We start from the raw sequence: 25579 nt of genomic DNA on the forward strand, positions 1-25579 counted from the left end.
CTCGAGAGAAATAATTCTTGACTGAAAAGACCTGAGGTGTAAATGAGGGATTTGGCTATAAAGTTGCTGTGTTTCCATCCTTTCTAATAAAGAGACCGGACGATGAAGCTGACAGTGTGTATACGTCACTCCCTATCACCATACGCTTTAACCATAGATGGAGTCAAATTGTTATTGACCACCATCTGAAGATAGGTTAAATGACCTTCCTCCCTTGTATTCCTTGCGTTTTACGTGGGAGAACTGGGAAGAGAGTAAGGGTGGGAATCACCAGAGGAATAATATCATTGCGATTCTGCCATATGCTGAGTACTGTGATAAAATATATTGCAATATCTTTCTATTTATTGCCTTATTTCCAATTGCAAACTATTTCTGCACAAGAAAACTTTGTCAACATCAGTTTTACCTCATAAGACAAAGTTTTCAGTCTGTTCATCTGACTTCATTTTTATTGCAGTAAAAGGTGATGAAAAGCAGACAGACTGATCAACACTGTCACAAAACCAGAACACACCAGAACACAAATCAGAAATGCTGCATATGCCTGACAAACTGAACTGTTGGCAGATTTAAAGCCCTCTGTGAGGCCACATTAAGCTTGTGAGTGAAGGATGGAAGGAGACGGGCCGTCTGACTCGTGCCCTGCAACTGGGGTTCTCTTCAGGGACAACTGGGAAGTTGCTGCTAAAGATGATTCATGCCTATCCAATCCTACGGATGGACACCAACGCGGTCAGTCCAGCTTTCGCTGCAGCCTTCCTCCATCCAGAGCACCATGGAAGCATCCACACATGCTTAGCACCGAAGCACTTACAGCGTGGTTAATGGCAGTATCTAGCTGGTTTGACAGGAGGGGCACAGGCAGCTTTAGAGCGGTTTAATTTCTTTATCTTCTCTTCTGTTCTTCCATTATTAACTGCTCAACTTAAGAATAATTAAAGTTTTCTATAAGGTGGGTGCAGACATAAAGGAGGCCTGTGCAGGGCACAAGGATGAAAAAGAAAATCTGCCAATATGATATAGACAATCAAACTGCAGTATGAATGAAAAGTTTATGCTAGTGCTGCACGATTAATCTAATCGCAATCGCAATCACGATGTCAGGCTGGGTGATTACATAACCGCATAAAAGGCTGCAATTTGCGATTTAATGTAAATAAATGTTAACGTGTGTGCCTGTGAACGTGACTACCTCTCCTGTAGTGTGTGGAGTTTGTTGACATTATACCCACAAGCTATTCTGCTATGTGCAGCACGTATGGTCAGGTGACCACCCAGCGTGCAGCAGTGACCAACACAGACACTGAAGAAGAGCATGAGCACGACCATGAACAGGCTGAGTTGGTGGTGAAAAAAACGCAACGTCTATTACATGACAATACTTTGGATTCAGGTATGGTGACGCTGAACAGAAAGACGTGCTGTGTAAAACTTTAAAAGTTAAAGTTGCCACGTCCCGTGGCAACACGACCAATCTATATCAACACTTGAGACAGCACAGAGAAAAGTAGGAAGAATGCATGCGAGAAAAAGCCAAGCCGTGTAACCTTAAAGACAAACAGACAACTGAAAGCTACCAGAGCCTCATAAAACAACATCCAGGCACAGTTACGCAAACATTTGTAAGTGTCACTGGGGAATCATGCACTCCATAACAAACTTTATAATAACAAATGAAAAACTGAGCAATTTTGCTCAGGCTCGGCTCACTTGACATGCTGCTGTGTTGTGCTATGGCGTGCTGGAATTTGTCATTTACGTGACAACGCCTGAACGCAACACAGGCTCGCTCAGCTGTGTGTACAGTGCTGTGCTGCGCTGCTGTGCTGCGCTGCTGTGCGAGCAACGTGTATGACTGTGCTCAGTCTGTTGATGGTCATTTACACACTGTCCATAACAATAACTATGTCGGGTTAGGTCACTGCCCCCCAAATATAATTTAGGTGAAACACTGAATCAAGCAAGAAGACTAATGATACCATTTTTTAAATTTATTTATTATATTGTAATCGCAATTGCAAATCGCGATATTGTCCACTCAAATCGCAATTGCACATTTTTATCAAATCGTGCAGCACTAGCAAATGCACAAATGAGGAATCCTAGGAAATCTGCCCGTTCAAGAATAAGTCCTGTTTTCAACCAGGGCCTCGTTTTCCTACTTTATGTCATGACAACTGATTGTGCTCATACCATCTGACTGTAACCTAGATGAAACTGCTGTTTCATCAAATGTATTTAAATATATGTAACTAGTGGGATTGTTGTTGGACCGTGGAGAAGTACCAGCAGTGATGTAAGAACATAAATTTGTACAGTTGATAAAATCAGCTGTCAAACTGGGACAGTTTAACACCAAGGACAAAAATAACTATGCTTGCAAAGCTGGGTCAAGTAGGACTCACAAAGTGCAGGACAATCCAAATATTATTAAAGAAAAACAAGAATAAAGCCAAAAGCAAATTTTACATGCTACATAAGCTAAAATCCATTATCATTTTGTCAAATTTTAGCAAGATAAATCAAAACATTTTAAAAGACAGGTCTACATTTTTCAAAACTTTCTTGGATTTTGTCCCCCATTATTTCTACTGAAGGCAATTGTTACAAAGAGATATCACAATTAAGTAAAATCAGACTGTTAAAGGCCATGAGTTTAAAGTAACTGTATTTGTTTGTTTTTGTAGATAAAGCTGAAATGCAGCAGCTTTGGTCAAACAGTTGGAAAGAAGTATGTGTATGATTTAATAAACATAGTATTTATTATTGGTAAAAGCTTCAATATCCTTATGCTGGTAATGCTAAATATTTTACTGTTTTACTGCTTTGGTTCATAAATAATAAAATTTGATTTATAATTATTAAAGCAGTCAGCTCGTATCTGAGGTACCATGAAAAAGTGAGGGTGAAACAGAAGGCTGCAGAATAATGCTGAAGAGTGCTGAGAAAATGCAAAATTACACTAACATAATAGAACATGCACAACAACAACAACAACAACAACAACAGATAGCAGAGTTAAAGCATTAATCAACTATCAGCAACAAATAGTGAGCATAAACACAGCAAGGCCATGCAGGGCAGACAGACTCAAGAGCTGACAGTTGAGTGGTGATACTGTTGTGTCTCGTGTTAGATGGATAAATCTAACGAATAGTTGAACTGACTAGCACCAGTCAGACATAAGCATTATTCTCTGCTTAGAAAACAGTGATCATTTACCAATAAAGTGCATCTGCTTGACTGAAATCTGAAATGCACAGTATTTTGTGTTTCTGTGGTTACTTGCTTATGGGGGACAAAAGGTTTCTGTTTGTTTCCATTTGAGTACTCTTAGAGATTCTACTAGTCAAGACTGCCACCATTATGCCAACACATTACTGATATCATTTCTCAGCCTTTGTGAAAGTCCCTAACAAACTTACATTCTTCTTGCCAAAAGACAAAATTACAGCTTTACTACTTACAGTTTTAAAGGTTCTGTAGCCTATGTAACTTTGACAAAATCCTTGTTATAAAGTGCTCCAGTAATGACATTTTTCTGTAGCCTGACACGGAAGCACTGGTTCCCTTGTCAAAAGGCCTTTGGGATTTTTCTATTGGATATTGGATTATTCCCAAAAATAACCTCTGTGGCTAACAAAAAATATTTGAAACATAAACGTTTTGTTCAGCAAGACAATCTTCGCAAATGAACACCACTTTCAACCGCCTGAAAAATGCTGGATCAGGTGCTGGGCGCCACTCTTGTGTCTACTCTGTGTCAACTTCAAGAGCGTGGAGGCAGGTTGCGTCTGAGGTTGCTAAGCGAAAATAACCAGCACCGGATCATAGCCTATTTACCAGAAATCCTGAGTGCAAAGCTGATCTTCTTGTAGGTGTTGTTGCCGAAAATACTGTCAATAGGACAGATGTCAAGCTCTGGGTATCCCTGCACTAAAATGATCCACTTTTTCTTTATATTTATCAAAGATTGATAATTATGGAAGAGGCTAATGATATCTGCCAGCTGTGATTGGTTGTTCTTCGTCACATGACGTGCAGTGCCTGCTACTGCGTCCAAAAAGCTGAACTCTGTTTATCTCAGGGCACAGCTGTTACTCCCTGAAAAACGGCCGCTCGGGAACGCCTTTGAATGTGCCTGCCATGTGTCTACACTGAAAACAAAGAATTCGATGGTGCAAAAAACGCAGCATGTGTACAGCCTCTTATAGCTGTTGGTTACATATTTTTGAACTTCAGAGAGAGACAGGCTAGCTGTTTCCCACTGCTTTCAATATGTAAACTCAGCTAGGTTAACCATTGTCTGACTCCACCTCTGTACTAAACACAAAGACACCAGATTGATATCTGTCCTAAAGGGTTGAATTATTTCTTTCATTCTCTACATGACTGTGTTGTTGCAAGAATGTCAGGGCTGTGCTGGAGATTTTAAAATGTGAAGTGTGTGTGTGTGTGTGTGTGTGTGTGTATGTATATGTTTTATTTATAAACTGAGAAACTTGTTAACACGAAGATGAAACATTGAGCTGCCAGTGAGAATGTAAAGCAAAGACTGCCTTTGTTGTGTGCTGTCCTTACATCTTAACTCCCTCTGTCTTTATACTGAAGGCCAGTAAACTAAGTTTGGTAAGCTTACTGTATTCAATTATTATTACCTCCGCCAAGGAGGTTATGTTTTCGCCGGCGTTGGTCTGTTTGTCAGTTTGTCTGCAAAGTGACTCGAAAAGTTCTGAATGGTTTTTGATGAAATTTTGGTGGTGATTGGTTGAAATGAAATGGATAAAATAATAAAATGGCGGGAAATCCGAGCTGCTTGGCGGAGGTCTGCGCTCTCCGAGTGCTCTAGTACTGTTTTTAACTTTACCATGACAGAATGAAATAATAATTTCTGGTGTTATCTTAGGAATCGAACATAGCTTACTGCATTGGACATTGGGTTGTACTGGATGGTTAAAATCAATATCACAGTATGAACTGTTAAAAAAATAATGTTTTGCTGAAATTGAAATATATGGCATAAATACTTAAAATAATTTAGACCAATAAACTAGTTTCACTGTTGTGTAACAACACACTAGACTCTTGTAGAGAAAAAACATGATTAAGTTGTTTTCTTGGTTTATAACCACAGTTTGTTCGTGAGAATTTTACAGGATTCTGTAAAAATGAAAACATGTAATCCTATTCCTACAATATGATTTCTTAAACACTCCATATTCAGTAATATTAGGTTATTTCCTAGACCTAACTGGACAAAGGCATAACCCATGCTGCCTCAGTGTAAATATTTTTACATGTTGTCTGTACAAGAGCTAGTAACGATTTTACATTGACTTACTATTTCTACCATCATCTTGGTAATTATCTGGTATAAACACGTAAGCTATATGGATACATTATGTAGAAGCTGAAACAATTAGTCAATTAATTGTTTTGATAGAAATGTATTTGGCATTATTTGGTGCTGAAGTTGGCAAAAATGAATATTTTCTTACTGTTGTTGTCTCAGAAAAAGAGAAGATTTAGAAGTTTAGTCAATAATGACAACAATTATCAGTTGCAGCCCTTATCTGGATAAACATCTCTAATCATGGTGTGATGATCAAAACAGGTTCTCCTTATCTTATTTGTTCAGCCCACATTGTGTTTCGATCTCAATTTGCAAATTCAGGATGTTCAACTTCTGTTTACTGATCTAGAAAATCTAGCAGATACAGATCATATGTTCATTCCAGTTGAAAATAAGGTCATTCAGTATTTCACACAGAATTACAATCTATGGGTGGCAGTAGCTGACTTTCGTTTTTTTTTTTCTTTCTTGCCTGTACGTCCTTCAGTCTGTTCCCCCTCTCTAAATTCAGAGGTCTTTGCAGGTCCATGAACACAGTACAGGCAGACCTCTTCATGGGTTAATTTTTTCCCAGTCTGTTGAGTTTGAGTCACAGGGTGGATAATTCATAAGTCAATTAGCTCAGAGCTGATCAGATCGCAACAATGGATGAAAGGAGCAGCTGTTTGTAAGTGAAAGCAAACTTTTACACCCAGCATAATGCACGATTTATGCCTGGTGTTCTGCTGCTCTGTCTGTGCCTAGAGTACGCTCTGCACTGTAAGAGTGTTATGCAATGGTTTATATATTCCACCAGCACGCCTAATGAATGGTTCAGCTCTGAAAGTAGAAAATCAAAACGTGGCGGCAGATGTTTTAATTGTGGTGGGCCGCGACATATAAATGAATATACTGTACAGGGAGTCACTGGTGTAAAATCAGTAATCAAATTCAAGCCCCAAAACATGCTGGAACCATACCTGGAACCATACCTTGTTTAAGACACACATTAAGAATTGAGCAAATCCATAACACTTTGGTACAACACATTAACTATGCTTAAAGTCCTCTGCTACACCCTATGCCTAATCAGCACTTTCAGCACTCATCAGTCTTTAGGAATGACCTTGTAGCACTCTATAGTCACTAAAACCTAGTGACTGTGCTGGTGTTTGTGAATAGCTATGTAGCCTGGTCTAGACACTGACAGTTAAACAGTATCACCCATCTCAACTTACAGAACTGAAGTCTGCAAAACCCAAGGTAGAGTCTTTAGGGGCTTTACTTGATGCCGATGATGGGGCGAAAGGGTCTTTGCCACTGAACGGGTCACCAAGGCCCTTTTTACTCTGAAATGGGTCGATGTCATCACTGCCAAATGGCTGGAAGGGGTCACATGGTTTGGAAGGGTCAGCTGTGCCAGACATGCTCACTGGTGTACTCTTACCTAAAGACATAAAAGACAGAGGTAAACATCATCACAAGGAAAAGGCAAGACAAGATTCTGTATTTTTCCACAATTTCAACAGTGCTTCCTGATTAAAAGAGGCATGAACAACCTGCTAACAGCACTGGTGAGACAAATGACTGGAAATCTGAAATAAAGCTAAAACTGAAATGCAAAGGCATTCTTTAAAATGATCAGTAAAGGGAATAAAGACACACAGACAATGTGCCTCTGGGATAGCACAGAAATAACCTGCTTTGTGGTGAGGAAGACATGCTGAGAGTAGCAAAGAAAAAAACAAACAAACAAACAAAAAACCCAGACATATCAGACTTCAGGTGTAACATATCTCAAGAGGAGGATGTTAAGTGCATATGTTCTCTGATGGCTGACAGATATCATGACTCATCACCGCAGCCAGCATGAGTAATTCTAACCTCTGTGTTGATAACACAGCATCTGACTTTATATGTTCTGGATTAAAAACACACAAACATTAAATTTTCTAGATCTCATAGTTCTGCCCACACCCTGCTTCATCTCTGCTGTCACCTCAAAGATAGCTACCAGCTTTTGAAAGCCACACAAGTTTCACTCCCACACATGACACACCAAAGCAATTCATATCGAGTCCCAGCACAAATCTTTCTGTAAGTTATCACATGCAGTGCTACATCCTCTGCTAGTATGAGGAAAAACACACAGCAAAACACAACAGCTAGAGGACCAAAACCAAACCCCATAACCCACGGAACCATTCTCAACGGTTTCCTGCTAAAACACTTGGTTGGGTTTCTGCCCACATTACCAACTGTTGGTTCACCAATTTACCAATGAGACAAACAGACTGATGTTCATGTTCATAGACCACACACACTGATGTCCATGATAATAGTCCTCATGGATTTAGCTATGCTATATTTTACTTCCGCATAAATTGTCCAAGTTAGGAATTATGCATATAAAACTAGGGCTGCAATTCATTTTACTATATGTTGATAATTTTTTGGATTAATTGATACATGGTTTGGTCTATAAATATCAAAAAATAGTGATAAATGACTATCATGATTTCCCATTACCCAAAGTGACATCTTAATAACCAAACGTGACATACAATGTTTAATATTAATGTAACAATTAATTGTTCATCAAAGTAACTGCAGATGTCCTGTCAATCAATGAACTGTTTCAAGACGTAAAAACCCCAACCCCATATGTGAAATATAAACTAGAATTACCGCTTTGCAGTTGTATGTCTCCATGACTAGTCGCCCTTGGTTTTCAATCTAGATCTTGGAATCTCTAATAGGGACCCACTGGAGGATCTCAGGCTACGTCTTGGCTCATATGGGACTAAGCAGTCTTTGATGTACTCAGGGGCCAGTCCCATCCGGGCCTTAAAAGTGATCATTAAAATCTTAAAATCAATTCTAAAATGCACAGGTAGCCAGTGTAATGAAGCTAAAATCGGGGTTATGTGTACTGTTTTGTTTGAATTTGTGAGGAGTCTGGTGGCAGAATTTTGAATAAGCTGAGGTCTGGAAAGATTATGTTTACTTAGGCAGGAGTAGAGTGAGTTACAGTAATCTAAATGGGATGTGATGAATGCATGAATGACAATTTCCAGGTTCTCGGGAGACAGAAAGGACCGGATTTTGGAGATTCTGCGTAGTTGGATGAAACAAGACTGGACAGTTGTTTTAACATGCTGATTAAAGTTTAAAGTTAAATTTCTGCAGCTGGGGGTGATGCTGGTGGAGAATAAGTCAAGTTGTGGTGAGATGTGATTGTGTGTGGTGCCTGGGCCTATGATAATGACTTTGGATTTGTCTGGGTTCAATTAAAGGAAATTATTAGACAGCCAGATTTGTACTTCATTTAGGCGTACCTGGAGAGTGTTTAGTTGCTGGTTGATGGTAGGGTCGAAAGAGAAATAAAGCTGTGTGTCATCTGCAAAAAATGGAAACTAATATTATGTCTGCGGATTACGTGTCCTAGTGGTAACATGTACAGTGAGAAGAGCAACGGGCCAAGGACTGACCCTTGAGGTACTCCACAAGACAAAGATGCTGTGGAAGATCTGCAGTCACCAATAGCAACATTAAAAGTCCTATTTTGGAGATATGAGTAAAACCAGTCTAAAACAGTGCCAGAGATGCCAACCCACTTCTTGAGATGTTCCAATAAAATCAGGTGATCCACAGTATCAAAAGCTGCAGTGAGATCTAAAAGGATTAAAATAGATGAATGGCCAGATTCAGCTGCTAAAAGAAGATCATTGAGCACTTTGAGGAGCGCAGTCTCTGTGCTATGGCCCGCTCTAAAGCCAGACTGGAATTTTTCAAATATGCCATTTCCGGTTATAAATGAAATTACCTGTTCTGCAACAATTTTTTCTAAAACCTTGGCTAGAACAGTGTTTTTAAAGAACACTATGATGTCACAGTGAAGCTGACCTTTGACCTTTTACGGGTGATTTTCTCAAAATTAGCATATGAATTCTTTAGTTGCACCCAAAAACATGTTTTGTGAGGTCACAGTGACCTTAACTGTTGACCACCTAATTCTAATCAATTCATTCTTGAGTCAAAGTTGCACCAAATTTGGGGAAACTCCCTCAAGGTCTTCTTGAGATATTGTGTTAATGAGAATGAGACAGGTGCAAGGTCACAGTGACCTTGACCTTTGACCATCAAAATCTAATCAATTCATTGCTGAGTCTAAGTGAACATTTATGCCAAACTTGAAAAAATTACCTTGAGATATCGTGTTCACAATAATGGGATGGACATACAGAAAACCTAGCCAAGGCTATCCTTGGTGCAGAGCCAGAAAACAGCCAATTAAGTTTGAGCATGGATGTTTATTCCTCAGTCTGGGACCAAGATGTGTGACAAATAATCTTAACTGAATGTCCACCAACTATAGTTTTTTTTTTTTTTCTCCTCACTTGAAATTAATTTGTCCCATTTTCTGTTCTGTACACTGCATTTAAGATTATGATAGAGGCTTTGAGTTAAGTCTGTATAATTGAACACAGTGAAATAGACATGCTATCCCTGAAGAACATGTAGTTCAGTGCTTAAAAATTATACAGTATATGATAAAAAATGCTGAACAAAAAGCTGAAGCTGGGGCTGGCAGAGGATCGTGGGAACGTTAAAGAGTACACTATGTTGCTTGTATAGGTGTTAAACCACAAGACCAGCCAAACCGTCGTCATACAACACACACATACGTATTTAGTTCTATTTCCCAGATAACTCGGCTGATTGGGGTGAGCAGTTCATTTCACACAGCACACTGAGCAAAACTGCAGGCCTGGCAATCAGTTTTTTCCTCTTTCTGTAAACTGAGCGCGCGCACACACACACACACACACACACACACACACACACACCCTCTTACTTGAGAAACCACAGTCATGAACTCCACCCTGTTTTAAAATACTGCACTACATTAGTGGCATCTACTTTTAATATTTATAACATGATTGTACATGCAGCATGCAATTTTTAATCTCCTGAAAATAAAAAACCTGCACCATTGTACCCTAAATTGTGTCAGTTTATCTGTAGTACTGTTTCTGCAGCCATGCACCCATTCATACCTCAATAGGTGATAAGAGAAAGTGGAGGAGAGTGACGCATGTGTGAAGAAGAGTAAGACAGAAAAGATAAAAATTATATTGAATATGTGGGAGAGGATTGTGACATTGCTTACAGTGCTGGCATTGGCCCACTGCACACAGCCTGATCTTCTCTGAACCACTCACCCTTGTAAACACACACACACACACACACACACACACACACACACACACACACACACACGAAGGGAAGATAGAGGAAGCAAGTCAGGGTGTGTCTGCAAACAACAGGCCAAGCAAACCACACACCATCGCTCTTACAACATCACCTTCACAAGTGCCTACACAAAAACATCAGAGAAGCAGTTGGTGAACAATCATACCATGAAATCTATATAAAAACCTTGAGAGCATTAATGTGAAGTTTTGCCGTTAGTCGTTGCAGAGTGAACAGTGGAGATGAATCTGACTGACTGACAGCTGCTGACTGATGTTGAACAAATGAAAGGACCGTTGTCAAAGCTGGAACGCATTTCTCTCTAGTTCCATTCTACAACCACTGAGTCAGCAAGCATGCTGCACAGTGTAATAGTGTAATACACAGTTTAGGCTTAAACACAGAAAGGGAGATTCTGAGTAAGTGTAGTTCACACTATGAGCACTAAGTCCCAAGGGACAATGGTGTGCTGTTCCGAAAAGACTTTTTGCCAAATGCATCTTTTCTGATCATGATATCATTCATAAAGACTTTTAGAACCACCACCGTTTGAAGCATTAAATCCAACATATCCCCCATATTATTAGTCATTAAATATTTTTATGTCACTAATGTGGGACAGCCATAACACAGACACTAAAGCATTTTATGGGCATTAAAGTAGGAAGTGAGAGAACTTGAGCTGTGTCCACCTTCTGTACTAATCTAATTTTAGGCTGAAGTTAACTATGTAATGTGTTCAAACTTGGTTTTTGAGTGTCCCATAATTTAACGTGCTATGAAAATGGAGGTACTGCTCACAGTATAAAAACTTCAACGAAGAACAATGCACATACTGTATAAAATTAGGGTGCAGTATGGAATTGGGACACATGTTGGTCATGGACAGGATATTTCATTTTGTAATGAAAAAGCTGCCATGTTTGGATACATCATCTAGTAATGAATACATTAATATTGTGCACACTTCTATGGTTCCAACTACATGTCACGAATCTGTGTTCCTGTGGTTCAAACAAGCACTAGTGGAAAAGGGAGAGATACACTATCTTGTATCACTGAAGCTAGACCAACACCCAACATAGAGCTGCGACAAGCCACAAAAGCATGTGGTCAATTTTAGAGATTACCCAGCAGATTTTACTTCTTGTGATTCCTTGGGTTGATTGTTGTTAATTTTCTGTACATTTACGTTAATTTCATTTACCACTTGTCATTCCTTAACAGTGGGTCAAATAGGTCAGTAGACACCCTTGTAATTATCTGCACATTAGTCAGGCCTGGGGAGTTATAGCATATTTAATCACAAGTAAACTCATTGTGCTTCACATTAAAAAACATACAGCATTTATTATATTAGTAAGAGATATCGCATTCACAAGAATTGCAAGTACGTTCAAAAAAGTAATACAAACAATATACCCACATACTCACACATTAACCAGCCCTGCATCCAGTCTACAGACAAAAACTGTAAATACATCCACACAGTTACTAATACTAATCACAATACACCACCTTGCAGAAACAGGAGCTTATTTCTGGCAGGACAGGATCATGGGCAGCACGGGTATGACGTTATGACGTGTTATGCATGAGACCCACCGCGGGAGATTTAAAAAGTAGCTGTTAGAAGTTAGCAGCTCACTTAAAGAAGAAGAACAGTGGCTGAAAATGTCCACAAATTGGGAAAACAATGAGGTCCAGGAGTTCCTTACCGTTCAAGCAGAGGATAAGATCAGCCACCACATAACAGGGATGGTAAATGAATGTTATTGCCAAGTATGCCATTGTTACTGTTTATAAAGCACTGCCAACACATATGTTGTAGGGCTGTAGTCAACCAAAGAAAATCTTGATCGACTAAAGTCGCACATAATCTTCAACTAATCAATTAGTCGTGGGGGAAAAAAATCTACACATTATTTTTACTTCTGCGGTGGTGTGTCTGTGTCACTCTGCAGTTACACCTCCAAAACACTAGGAGGTGGAGGACTGTGCTAAGTGCTGTAAAGTTTAGTTCCAATCAAACTTTATTTATATAGTTGATTCAAAGCACACATTAAACATGGCTTAATAGGGACAATTTCAAACACAAGTATACAAATTGGCTTCACTATAAATCGCAGAACTGGCAAACAAACGCTTGCCTTTATCTGGACACATTCCCCCCACCAATACAACATGCTAACGTTACTAGCACAAGTCTATGGCGTTTTACATTGCATAAATTAGCCTAGCGTCTCGCGATCTTTTCCTCTTCTCATATAAGACCAGAGACAACAGCAACATGTAAGAAAGGTAACGGTACATAATTTGGCTCCATTACATCTCACAACATTCACCGGCAAAACAACTGTCTTATACTAAACATGTTTTCCAAGCAAATACAACATGCTAACGTTCTTAGCGCCAGCCTATGGCATTTTACATTGTGTAAATTAGCCTAGCAACGAGCGGAGATTTCCTCTGCTCATATGAACCCAGGATAAATCCTGAAGTATAAATCCCTGAAGGATAAATCACACACAAGACTTAAAATGCCATTTTAGTGGAGGCTTTACTGTCTTCACAATTTATTGTTTTTTATCTGTAAAATACAAGTAAATACAAGCTTCGTTTCCACTGAGGTATGGAGGTATTTTTGTGTCTTTTTGTTGCAATCATATAAAACTGTTTTGAGAGCATATTTCTTGAACTGCAATCAAAAATCAAGTTTGTAAGTAAAAACGTGTGATCATTTTGCTTATAAATCAGCACTCTTTGCTTTCAAGTTAAAAAGTTTTGCTTGCGAATCAATCCTCTTTGCTTGCAAGTTAATAAGTTTTGCTTGCAGATCAGTCCTCTTTGCTTGCGAGTTAAAGTTTTGCTTGCAAGTTCAACTGCACTTAATAGGCGGGACCTATGCTGATGGATGAGAGAAGAGTTCCTATTGGTGGGTTTGACATGGCTCCATACAGAGCGGGCTACACCCACGATTCCCTCTCTCCTACTGTAAACGCTCGACAGTCGGCATTACTGCTACACCTCGGGGCATCTACGGTATTGACCGTTACGCCGTCGAATAGTTCTTCCCTGGCTAAACAAAAGCAGTCTACATGCACCAGTTCAAATAAAACATTCTTGCTATTATTAGGCCTAATCCACATGGACCCGTGTACTTCTGAAACCATGTATTATTCTGTGCGGTGTGGCTGTTTGGCCACACACAACCGCACTTTTGGGCCCCCGAAACCGCGTTTCTTTGAAACCAGAGTCCAGGGTGAAGTTTTTGGAAGACTCCGGTGCCAGCGGTTGCGTGTAGATAGAATAACCGCAGTATTTTATTACCTGTCTCCATTGTTTTACGTCAGAGCAACATTAAATAGCTCTTTTCTAAAAGTTTACCAACTACTAAAATCCCACATCCTGTGTTAAATACAATGTCTCTTAACTATATTTACAGTGAAGCTTGATTCTGCACTCTGCAGTTAGCCTGTATGTGAATGTTTACCGTTGCTATGGCAACAAGTGACGGCTGACATTAGCGTCAGTTAGCTTAGCTCAATCGTCCAACAAACAATAACCCATAAAATTATAATTCAACACATTTAAACAAAATCAACAAAAGCTACCAGAAGTTGGCAGGCCCTTTGCTGTTTTCGTGGTAGTGTAGTTGATCGTCCAGGCACCTCTGCTGTTGACTTAGATCACGCTATTTTTGTGGATCAGATAGTTTTTATTTTCCGCACTTCCCTATTCCGGTATTGATTCTGACTTCTGATTGGTTAAAATGGCCTTTCCATTAGAAGTTACATCACCACCTACTGCTTTGGCATGTGTACTACATCACTTGGTAGCGGGTTTTGCGGTTTCGTGTGGATTCCATATTTTTTATCACACCACTAGTGTGGATAGCTCCCGCACTGAATTCTCCGTGAACTACAGAACTCTCATGTTGCTTTGCAAGCGTATTAGGCTGATGAGTAGAATTTAAGAAACAGGCTAAATGACATGATGTTGTACACTCTTGTACAGTAGGTGGCGGTATGCACCTTTAAATTGTTTGCAATCCGCCAACCGAGAGAAGAAGAAAAAAAATGCTTTGCAAGCTGTCATTCTGATTGAGACTGACAAACAGACGTGTCTTACAGCTTTCAGTTTAGGCCCCGCCCACCAGGTTAAACTTTTTACTCGCAAAACTTTTTGACTTGCAAATGAAAAAAATGACTCGCAAACAAAACTTTAGGATTTGCAAACAAAATTTTAGGATTTGCAAACAAAACTTAAGGATTTGCAAACAAAACTTAGGGATTTGCAGTTTTAATCAATCATTTTTTACTTGCAATAAAACATTTTTTGATTGCAATATTGATACTTTTGCTCTCAAATCTTTTTTTTTTGATTGCAAAACCTACTCTGTTTGATTGAATAATAAAGAAATAAATGTAGCTCCATACTGAGGGAGATGGTGCTGGTACACAGAAACAGACAGGAGGTGACGGTGGGCGAGTCCAACTTTCTGCCAACAAAGGGGGTGTTTTGAAAACACCCCCATTTTTACAGGTAACTTGGCCTGTCCCCCCGCTGTAGGAAATAATGGATTAATCCCGGAAAGCTGTTGATGTAGCACTTTTCTCCTTATGAAAGTAACACAAATAATCGACTAGTCAACCAGGAGACTACAGCCCTAATATGTTGGCCACGCGAAAGGCTGACGCTGTTGTGTTGCATGCACACCTCCTTTGTTTCCGCGATGCCAGCTTGCCATCGAAAGATCACACACTGGAGCGGCTGTTGTTAGGTTCTGTTTCACCTTATTTCTGATGCACAAAGCACTGATGATCACACAAGACCCAGATCATTTTATTTTTATGCCAATCCATGTCTCTTTTGTATAGATGTCTTACCTGTTTGTGCTATGTATTTTGTATGTCCTACTTGTTTGTGCACCTACTGTTGACAATGAGTTTCCTTTTTGAGAACAAACTATCTATGACCGAATGTAATAATTTAAAATGAGATGTTACAGCGCACATCACTCCATGCAACTGCTTCTTAAGTATCTGAATTGAGAAACAACACTGAGTATACAGTGTGTGATAGCAGTGGCTTGGTAAACACAAGAAGACTTTTATCTTCTCTGTGCCCACAATGACATTCTTTCCTGTTGACAGATTAGAGCAGAGTTGAAGACTGCGCTTTCTACCTTTTCTGTGGTTACAGAAAAGACAACAGGTATACATTTTAACCGTGACTGCAACTATGCTTCACATAGAAGTCGACATTCAAAAAGGTCATAATATCATATTCTATTCTTTTATACTATGATGTAATTGTTTATATCGTCTTGGGTTGTTCAAATTATTCCAAGGTAACCGATATTATTATAGTGAGATACTGTATCTATTTTTTTAAAGCTGAAAGGAAACAAGTGTAAAAAGTGGTTGTTAAACTTACATCTCAGACATCCATGGCGTTAAAGTAGGTGACTTATTTTACATGAGAATAAGGCCAATCTTGCAGATCTCAACACTGTAAATATATCTATTATATTTTTTCTTTTGTTGAATCACATTCAAAAAATAATATATCTATAAGAAAGCAGAATATATTGAGGTTTATTAGGTAAGGTTTAAAACTTCTCTGATCAATATTTTCATATTAGTGCCTCAAATGATTACCTTTAACACCTCTTCCTTATATACATGAGTGAGCGAAATCTGGCAGGTGTAGCGCAAAAAAATGCCCAGATATACTACAAGCAGTGATGGGCAGTAATGCGTTATTTGTAACACGTTACAGTAACCCCATTAGTTTTGGCAGTAACTAATACTCTAATGCGTTAGTTTTTAAATTGAGTAACTTGGTTACCGTTACCAAATAGTGTGTTACTCCGTTATTTTTGGCCAGGTTTTAAAACTGTGCGCAGCATGCAGTATTCCTTCACAAACTTAAGTTCCCTTTCACTAAAACATTTTAGCCCTTAACAATAAAAGATAGTCAAGTCAGATAGAGGTATATGAACAATTCTCACCAGAGCATCTTAATGAAACACATCTCTCACCATCTCTGAAGTCATTATGACCTGCTGGCCTCACCACAGTGCTGTAAGGTTACATAAAGCGGTAGCACTTCTGTAGATTTTTAGTCCCAGTAACGTTATATCCAGTAACGTGATATCAATTGTTATCCCAAGAAAGCTTTTGCTGTGGACAGACAATGTCTGCGGTGGGTGGCAGACTTGATACCATCATGTAGCTCTTCAAATGTTCTCTTTAGCTCATTTTCCATATTTGTATCCAAGTAACGTTGCCATAGTTGTAAAACGTTTAAAACGCATAAGACGGTTGCATGTTTACTATACCGTTCAATTGTTTTGTCAGGTTGTTAACGCATTACTTTTTGGGTTAAGTGACTGAGTTACTAACTGAGTTACTTTTTTAATGAAGTAACTACTAACAGTAACGGAAAATGGACATCACATTAAAAGATATGCGAGCCATAAGACTCCTATTCTCTAGATGTTCTGCAGCTGAGCAGCAGTCGAGCCCGCCTGTGGTCCAGGTGTTAGCTGTCTATCTGTGAAGTGTACACGCTGACGTTACCTTTCTCAAAACACCTACTGGAGATCTCATCGCTGCTGATTCCCGTTCAATTTAAGGATGAAGAAACTCACCTAAACATACTAGTGATGCTCTGGGCATGAAAATGTTTTCCTTCCACTCCTCAACAACAACAATCCCACTCTGCAAAGTGTCCCACCACATGATCGGTCCTGATCCAAAACCGTCATTTCTATTGGACTTTAAACCCCTGATCCTGAGGTGGAGTATAAACACTGGAAGCAGCAGATGTCTGCATTCTTCTGTGAAGTGGTGAGTTTAAGTGTGAAGTAGTCATTAAACCAAGCAGTGCTAACAAAACACTAGCAAACCAGTAGTCCGCCATTGTTATTGTTTCCAGCATATGCTTATTACACAAAGCAACAGGAGGCAGGCGCTTTTTGAAAAGATTACATCATCGTTTCCCAAATGCTCCATTTTACACGTCCACGCAGATAAACAGTAACCGCAGTCTTGATTAATCTTCATTTTCAAAAAAATCCGTTTCAGTGACCTAAAATGAATTATCATCAACGTCTCACTAGGAAATTTTAGAAAACTTTAGAGTTTCTTTTCTGTTTAAGTCCTTTATTCATTAACTGTCTTTATTCATAATCCATGAACAATTTCTGTTCTCCCTTATCCCTTTTCCACCAACACAGAATGGGTTCCAATCCAGTTCCCACACATAACTTTAACCCGTTCAGAGCATTTTGACCAAACATAAATTGATTCAGAACCCCAAATGTTGGGTCCCAGCTGGAACCACAAAATAGCAGGTTTTCCTTGACCTGAAGTATGAATTTTGACATCAGTGGGCATGTCATATTCTATAGGTTGGAAAGCGAGGATGGAGAAGTCAACAAGGGAGAAGTCAAGTGAGAAATCACATGTTTTTACCCATTAGACAGCTTTTTGCAGGTTACCTGTCTTGTAGCCGCGGGTATTAGTCCCAGTGAAGGACTCTGCCACAGGCTACATGAGTACTTCTGAAAAGCTGTTATACACTATACACAGGGAGGCAATTAAGGCACTCCAAAAACATTTCCACGAGGAAATAAATATAAAAAAGCCTTTTCTGCAGTATGTTTTTATTTGCATGTATTTTGAAACATATTGGCTGTTTTAATGATTAAGCCACTACAAGAAAGGGTTTTTAATATTTCCATTCCTGTTGATATATTTTTGGAGTGCCTGGATTGCCTTCCTGTGTAATTATTTTTGTTCTCTGTTTTCTGTTTCTCTGTTTTCTGATCTATGCTTAATTATACAGAGTAACCAGTCATCTCCTCTTCCTGACTGTTAGACAGTATTGCTTTGCTTTCCCTCCCTTGTGGTCACAACCACATTAATACATTTTTGTTTTAAAATGAATTGTTTTAAAAACGATCCATGTACACACTAGCGTTTTTGCACTGTTGTAGGAAAACTCTCAGTTCATGTGTACTGGGCATATGTGTGCCGGTATAAACAGAAAGCAGACCTTCTATTCAGCAGGTGTTTGCTTAGTTACACAATTTACTGCAGAAATGGTAAAAAGTAAGCCCAAAGATTTCTTTGCTTGGGCAAACAACAAGGTGGAACTGTTACTGAAAGTAACACAAGTAAAGGGCGGTGAAGGCGGCGGAAAACAGATTGGGTAGCTTTGCAAAGCGAATACAGTAATGTATCAGAGCGGTACCGAAAGCATTATTCATCACTGGAGGAAGCCATGGCTATGGGAAAAGAGTACTCACACAAGAAGAATTAAATCATGAAAGATATGTTAACCTAGCTATAATGCCAAAAACTGCAGTTCTGTGAATGGCCAGTTGAGGCTGGCTCCAGAAGCCAGTCAGTCCCCTTAGACCCCATATTATAATGCTCAATTGTACTTTTATTATGAAAGAAACCGTTGTCCCCTTCTCCTATGTCATAGCTACGTGATACATTGTCTTTTTTGGAACTGGAAAAGATTCAATTCAACAGACAAATCAAAGGAGCCTGACCTTTCTTTCCCTAGAATGATGACCTCAGTGAGATGATTTTTATATATAGCATGAATATACAGTATCTCACATAAGTGAGTACACCCCTCCCATTTTTGGAAATATTTCATTATATCTTTTCATGGGACAACACTATAGAAATGACACTTTGATATAACTTGAAGTAGTCAGTGTACAGCTTGTATAGTAGTATAGATTTACCATCCTCTGAAAATTACTCAAAACACAGCCATCAACATCTAAACAGCTGGCAACATAAGTGAGTACACCCCACAGTGAACATGTCCAAATTGTGCCTAAAGTGTCAATATTTTGTGTGCCAACTATTATCTAGCACTGCCTTAACCCTTTTGGCATGGAATTCATCAGAGCTCACATGTTGCTTCAGGAATCCTCTCCCACTCCTCCATGATGACATCATGGAGCAGATGGATGTGAAGACATCTTGCGCTACCCCACCTTCAGCTTGAGGATGCCCCACAGGTACACAGGTGAGTTTAGGGCTGGATACATACTTGGCCAGTCCATCACCATCACCGTTTTTATAGCTACTGTCATGCCCTTTTAAATTGCCCCGTGGGGAAACATAAAGTGATCTGAATTGAATTGAATTGAATTGAACTGAATTGAATTGAATTGAATTGAATTGAACTGAACTGAATTCCCACGTGTGAACACAGAGGGACAAAATCATCATTGGGTTATTGAAACACATAACAAACAGAGACAGCAAAAAAACAAAGCTCTCTGTGTGACATCAGTCTAAAGTAACCCCAGTATGTCTAAAGGGGAATACATAATATGGTGAATCAATTACAAATAAATATGTTTTTCTAAATATTTCAAATAGCCTACTTATTTGTGCTTTACAGCAGAAATAAACATGTGTACAAAATTGATTTGGGTCTCTAAAGCTAACTTTCCCCTTCATAATAACTGTATGGGGGGTAAATTCTTACATAACTCACCTGTTTACATTTTATGAAGTTATTAAAGGTATGTACAACTATAGGCAGGTCACTCTGAGTGCCAGGCTACCTCCTGATAGTGTCCTCAGCCTCTCAGTCAGATCCACCCTTTGCCCACATATGGTCACTAATGGCTCCAAAAAACCAAGATGGCGATGGCTGAAATGCCGAACTCAAGGCTTTAAATTAGGAGTCCACAAACCAATTACTGTTGTCACGGAAGCTACGTCCATTATTTTTTACAGTCTATGGTCGAGACTGAGAAGACCCAATTGGGGAGCGAAACTTTAAAAAGCTCCTACACAGTCTGCCACTTACCACTAGGTGGTTTGGGCCTTGGGGGAACACTTTTCTTCGGTGGTAGAGCTGGTGTATCATTCTTCCTGTTGAATGGGTCGTCAGCAAACACCGCCTTGAAGGAAAGCACGAGAAAAGGAATATTCCATTAGCATTCAGCTGTAATTTCAATGTACTATATTATGACAGGCAGTGACACAACATAGGATAGAAAAGTTCTGAAACTGAAGAAAGGATGGTACCAGGAAACAGTTCCATTTCTCAGCTTTCTTTGAAAAAAACAAAACAAAAAAAAACCATGCTAAGAACTAGAAATACCGCCTCACGGATGTATGCCTCGGTGCACCAGTCAAGTTCCTCTTACAGTTTGCATCCACGTCTGTGAATACATGGATGCTTCACACACATTGTCCCCCTGACAGCACAGAAGATCTATACAATCAGCACAGTTTGAAGGTGGACACCCAAGGTGAGTGTCATCTGACACTATCTGACCAAATGTCTCCCCTTCTGTTCCTGAGATATGAAGTTGAATAATGGCCAGAAAAGTGTTTACGCAGAACATTATGATGTCACAGTGAAGGTGACCCTTGACCTTTTGGATATAAAATATCACTTCATTATTTTGTCCTATTACACATTTGTGTGAAGAAATGTGTAGTATGTGTAAAAGAAATGTCATGAGAATGTAACAGATGCAAGGTCACAACAACCTTGACCTTTGACCCTTGACCACCAAAATCTAATCAGTCCATCCTCAAGTCAAAGTGAATGTCTGTGCCCCCCCCCCAAAAAAATTCCCTTAAGGTAGGGCTGCTCGATTATGGAAAAAATCATAATCACGATTATTTTGGTCAAAATTGAAATCACGATTATGCAAACGGAGAATTTACAATTCTCCACTGCTCTCCATATCGTGCGTGGCGGAGTTCAGCCCCGATGCGCACACACACACACACACACACACACACAGACCAACCTCTCTCGCTCTACCTCTGCCATTTTCCACACACTGTTTTTGAAATCTTCCGTGATCACCTGCCCCTCGCATTAGTCGTAGTTCATCTACTTGACTGGCTCCTGGAGTGAATAGGAGAGGAGGGGAGGGGCCGTACTGCCTTACTGTCTTCAGTAGAAGACAAAATAACATCTCCAGGTGCCCGTGACCAAAAATCGTTTACCCTCGATTTCATTAATTTTGAAATCATTTGACCTTAAAATCATAATCGCGATCACCAGACAATTAATTGTACAGCCTTTATCCAAGGTATTCTTGAGGTATCATCATTCACAGGAGTGAAACAGACAAGATCAAAGTGACCTTGACCTTTGATCTATGACAACCAAAAACTAATCAAGTCATCACTGAGTCCAAGTGAGGAACGTCTGAGGAATGTGAAGTTAGCAACACCAGCGGCCATAGTCAAATGTATCCCTAGGGCCAGAGAGGGCAACACTGAATCAAATTTAAAACTGCTGGCTAAAAGTAAACATAGATATAGTGAGATTGTTATTCACGTTGGCGGCAATGACACCCGGTTACGCCAATCAAGGGTCACTAAAATTAATATTGCCTCGGTGTGTGAATACACAAAAACTATGTCAGACTCTGTAGTTTTCTCTGGACCCCTCCCAAATCTGACCACTGATGACATGTTTAGCCGCATGTCATCATTTAATTCGCTGGCTGTCCAGGTGGTGTCCAGCAAACGATGTGGGTTTCATTAACCATTGGCAAACTTTCTGGGGAAAACCTGGTCTTATTAGGAGAGACAGCATTCATCCCACTTTGGATGGAGCTGCTCTCATTTCTAGGAACCTGGCCACTTTATTAGTAATTTAAATCCCTGACAACCCAGAGTTGAGATCAGGACTATACGCCTCTCTGAGCTTCTAGTTCAGTTACCCAGCCATAGTTTTCATAGTTTTATACAAACGGTGTCTGTCCCCCGACCACCTAAATTATTTAAATCTAAAATTAAACAAAGAGGAGTTGTGCATAACAGCCTCATAAAAATTAAAACCTCTTCTGTGACAGAAAGACAAAACAGGAGAATATAATGTGGACTGTTACATATAAGGTCTCGAACATCTAAAGCAGTGTTAGTAAACAAATTAATATCAGATAATCATATTGATTATCTCACTGAAACCTGGCTGTGTCAAGATGAATATGTCAGTCTAAATGAAACCACTCCTCCCAGTCATAATAATACCCACATTCCTCGAGGCAGCGGCCGAGGAGGGGGAGTTGCAGCCATTTTTAACTCTAGTCCAAAACCTAAACTAGACTATAATTCATTTGAAAGCCTTGTTTTTAGTCTTTTACAACTGACCTGGGAAACCTCGCAGCCACTTTTATTTGTTATAGTGTAACGTGCTCCTGGCCCATATTCTGAATTTGTATCTGAATTCTCAGAGTTTTTATCCAGTTTAGTTCTTAAATCAGATAAAGTTATTATTGTAGGCGATTTTATCATTCACGTTGACATTGATAATGACTCCCTGGCTACCGCGTTTATCTCATTATTAGACTCCATTGGCTTAATTCAGGGTGTACATGAACCCACTTATTGTTTTAACCATACCCTCGATCTAGTTCTGACGTATGGAGTTGAAATTGATAACGTAACAAGTCTTTCCACAGATTACTTTTGATTTCTTTTTACTCGATTACACGCCACTCAGCTACAGTTACTATTGTAGATAATTATCATATACTGCTGTCGCAAAATTTAAGGAAATGATTCCTCCGTCGTTAAATTTAATACCATGTCCTTCAGGAACAGAGGTTTCCCGTACTGACTTTAACCTCTCCCAAATTAATCATCTTTTCGATAGTGCCATTGGCTCGCTGCGAACAACACTCAACTCCATAGCACCTCTTAAAAAGAAGTTAACAAAGCAAAGAAAGTTCGCTCCTTGGTATAACTCTCAAACCCATAAGTTAAAACAAATATTGCAAAAATGTGAAAGGAATTGGCAATTAACCAAACTGGAAGAATCTCGTTTAATCTGAGCAGACAGTCTCAAAACGTATAAGAGGGGCCTCCGCAACGCCCAGGTTTCTTTTCAGCACTGTAGCCAGGGTGACTGAGAGTCACAGCTCTATTGAGCCTTGTATTCCTTTAGGCCTTAGCAGTAATGATTTTATGAGCTTTTTTAATGACAAAATTATAACTATTAGAGGCAAAATTCATGACCTCCTGTCCTTAGATAGAACCTATCTGCCCTCAAACACAGCTGTAAGACCTAATATATATATTTAGATTGCTTCTCCCCGATTTCTCTTCAAGAATTGACTGCAGTAATTTCTTCATCTAAATCATCAACGTGTCTCAGACCCCATCCCGGCTAGGCTACTTGTGGAAGTCTTACCTTTAGTTAACACTTATATATTAGATATGATCAATATATCCTTATTAACAGGCTATGTACCACAGTCTTTTAACGTAGCTGTAATTAAACCTCTCCTAAAAAAGCCCACCCTGGATCCAGAGGTGTTAGCTAACTATAGATCAATATCCAATCTTCCCTTTCTTTCAAAGATCCTTGAGAAAGTAGTCACAGACTAGCTGTGTGATTTTCTCCATGATAATAATTTATTTGAGGAATTTCAATCAGGATTTAGAGTGCATCATAGCAGTGAGACAGCACTAGTTAAAATTACAAATGACCATCTGATTGCTTCAGACAAAGGACTCGTCTCTGTACTTGTTTTATTAGATCTTAGTGCGGCATTTGACACAATTGACCATCGAATTCTGCTACAGAGACTGGAACATTTAATTGACCTAAAAGATTCTGCACTAAGCTGGTTTAAATCTTATTTATCTGATCATTTTCAGTTTGTTCATGTTCATGATGAATCATCCTTACATACTAAAGTTTGTTTTGGAGTTCCGCACGTGGTCTGTGCTCGGACCAATCCTATTTATTCTCTATATGCTTCCTTTAGGTAACATCATTAGAAATCGCTCTGTAAATTTCCATTGTTATGCGGATGATACACAGTTGTATTTATCTATGAAGCCAGAAGAAAGTAGTCAAATAACACATAAGACATAAAAACCTGGATGAGCACCAATTTCCTTACGTTAAATTTAGACAAAACTGAAGTTATTGTTCTTGTTCCCAAACAACTCAGAGACTCTGTATCTGATGACATAGTTTCTCTAGATGGCATTGCTCTGGCCTCTGCCACTACCGTAAGAAACCTCGGAGTAATATTCGATCAAGATTTGTCTTTTAATTCTCATTTAAAACAAACCTCACAGACTGCATTTTTTCATCTGCGCAATATTGCAAAAATTAGGCCTATCCTGACCCGAAAAGATGCAGAAAAATTGGTCCACACTTTTGTTACCTCTGGACTGGATTACTGTAACTCCCTATTATCAGGCAGCTCTAATAAGTCTTTAAAAACTCTCCAGCTAATTCAGAATGCAGCGGCACGTGTACTAACAGGAACTAAGAAACGAGATCATATTTCTCCTGTTTTTGCTTCTCTGCACTGGCTCCCTGTAAAATCCAGAATTGAATTTAAAATCCTACTGTTAACTTCTAAATGGTCAAGCTCCGTCATATCTTAAAGTGCTCATAGTGCAATATTATCCCACCAGAACACTGCGCTCTGAGAATGCACGGTTTCTCATGGTCCCTAAAGTCTCCAAAAGTAGATCAGGAGCCAGAGCCTTCAGCTGTCAGGCGGGACCGGGAGGCAGACACCGTCTCCACATTTAAGACTAGACTAAAGACTTTCCTCTTTGATCAAGCTTATAGTTAGGGCCGGCTCAGGCTTGCCTTCTACCAGCCCATAGTTAGGGTGACTTAGGCCTAGTCTGCCGGGGGAGCTCCTATAATACACTGGGCACCTTCTCTCCTCCTCTCTCTCTCTCATGTCCTGTTACTGCATCTTGCTAACTCGGCCATACTGCATGTCACTAACTCGACTTCTTCTCCAGAACCTTTGTGCTCCACTGTCTCGCAGGTTAACTTCTATCACAGCAGTGCCTGGATAGTGTGACGTGTGTGGTTGTGCTTCTGCCGTGGTCCTGCCAGATGCCTCCTGCTGCTGCTGTTATCATTAGTCATACTTCTACTGTTATTATACACATATGATTATTGTCCCATACATATACTATCAGATGT

General features: G+C 39.5%; 1 protein-coding gene across 8 annotated transcripts in view; it reads right to left on the bottom strand.

The window, feature by feature from the left end:
• Positions 1–25579, bottom strand: part of LOC125895865 (epidermal growth factor receptor substrate 15-like 1) — a 167520-nt gene that overhangs the window by 15753 nt on the left and 126188 nt on the right. For 5 of the 8 annotated variants that reach the window (XR_007450216.1, XR_007450215.1, XM_049588034.1 and 2 more), the window contains 2 exons: positions 20450–20543; positions 6574–6782 (listed from right to left, as the gene is read on the bottom strand). Coding sequence is in view for 5 of the 8 variants with exons in the window: in XM_049588034.1 (XP_049443991.1) it covers positions 6574–6782; positions 20450–20543 (303 nt within the window). In the remaining 3 variants the exon portion in view is untranslated. Of the gene's footprint in view, positions 1–6573; positions 6783–20449; positions 20544–25579 lie in introns of those variants that run through there. The other 3 variants (XM_049588030.1, XM_049588033.1, XR_007450217.1) reach the window with 2 other exon arrangements.

This window comes from Epinephelus fuscoguttatus, linkage group LG10 (genome assembly GCF_011397635.1).
Source record: "Epinephelus fuscoguttatus linkage group LG10, E.fuscoguttatus.final_Chr_v1".
Taxonomy (NCBI): domain Eukaryota; kingdom Metazoa; phylum Chordata; class Actinopteri; order Perciformes; family Serranidae; genus Epinephelus; species Epinephelus fuscoguttatus.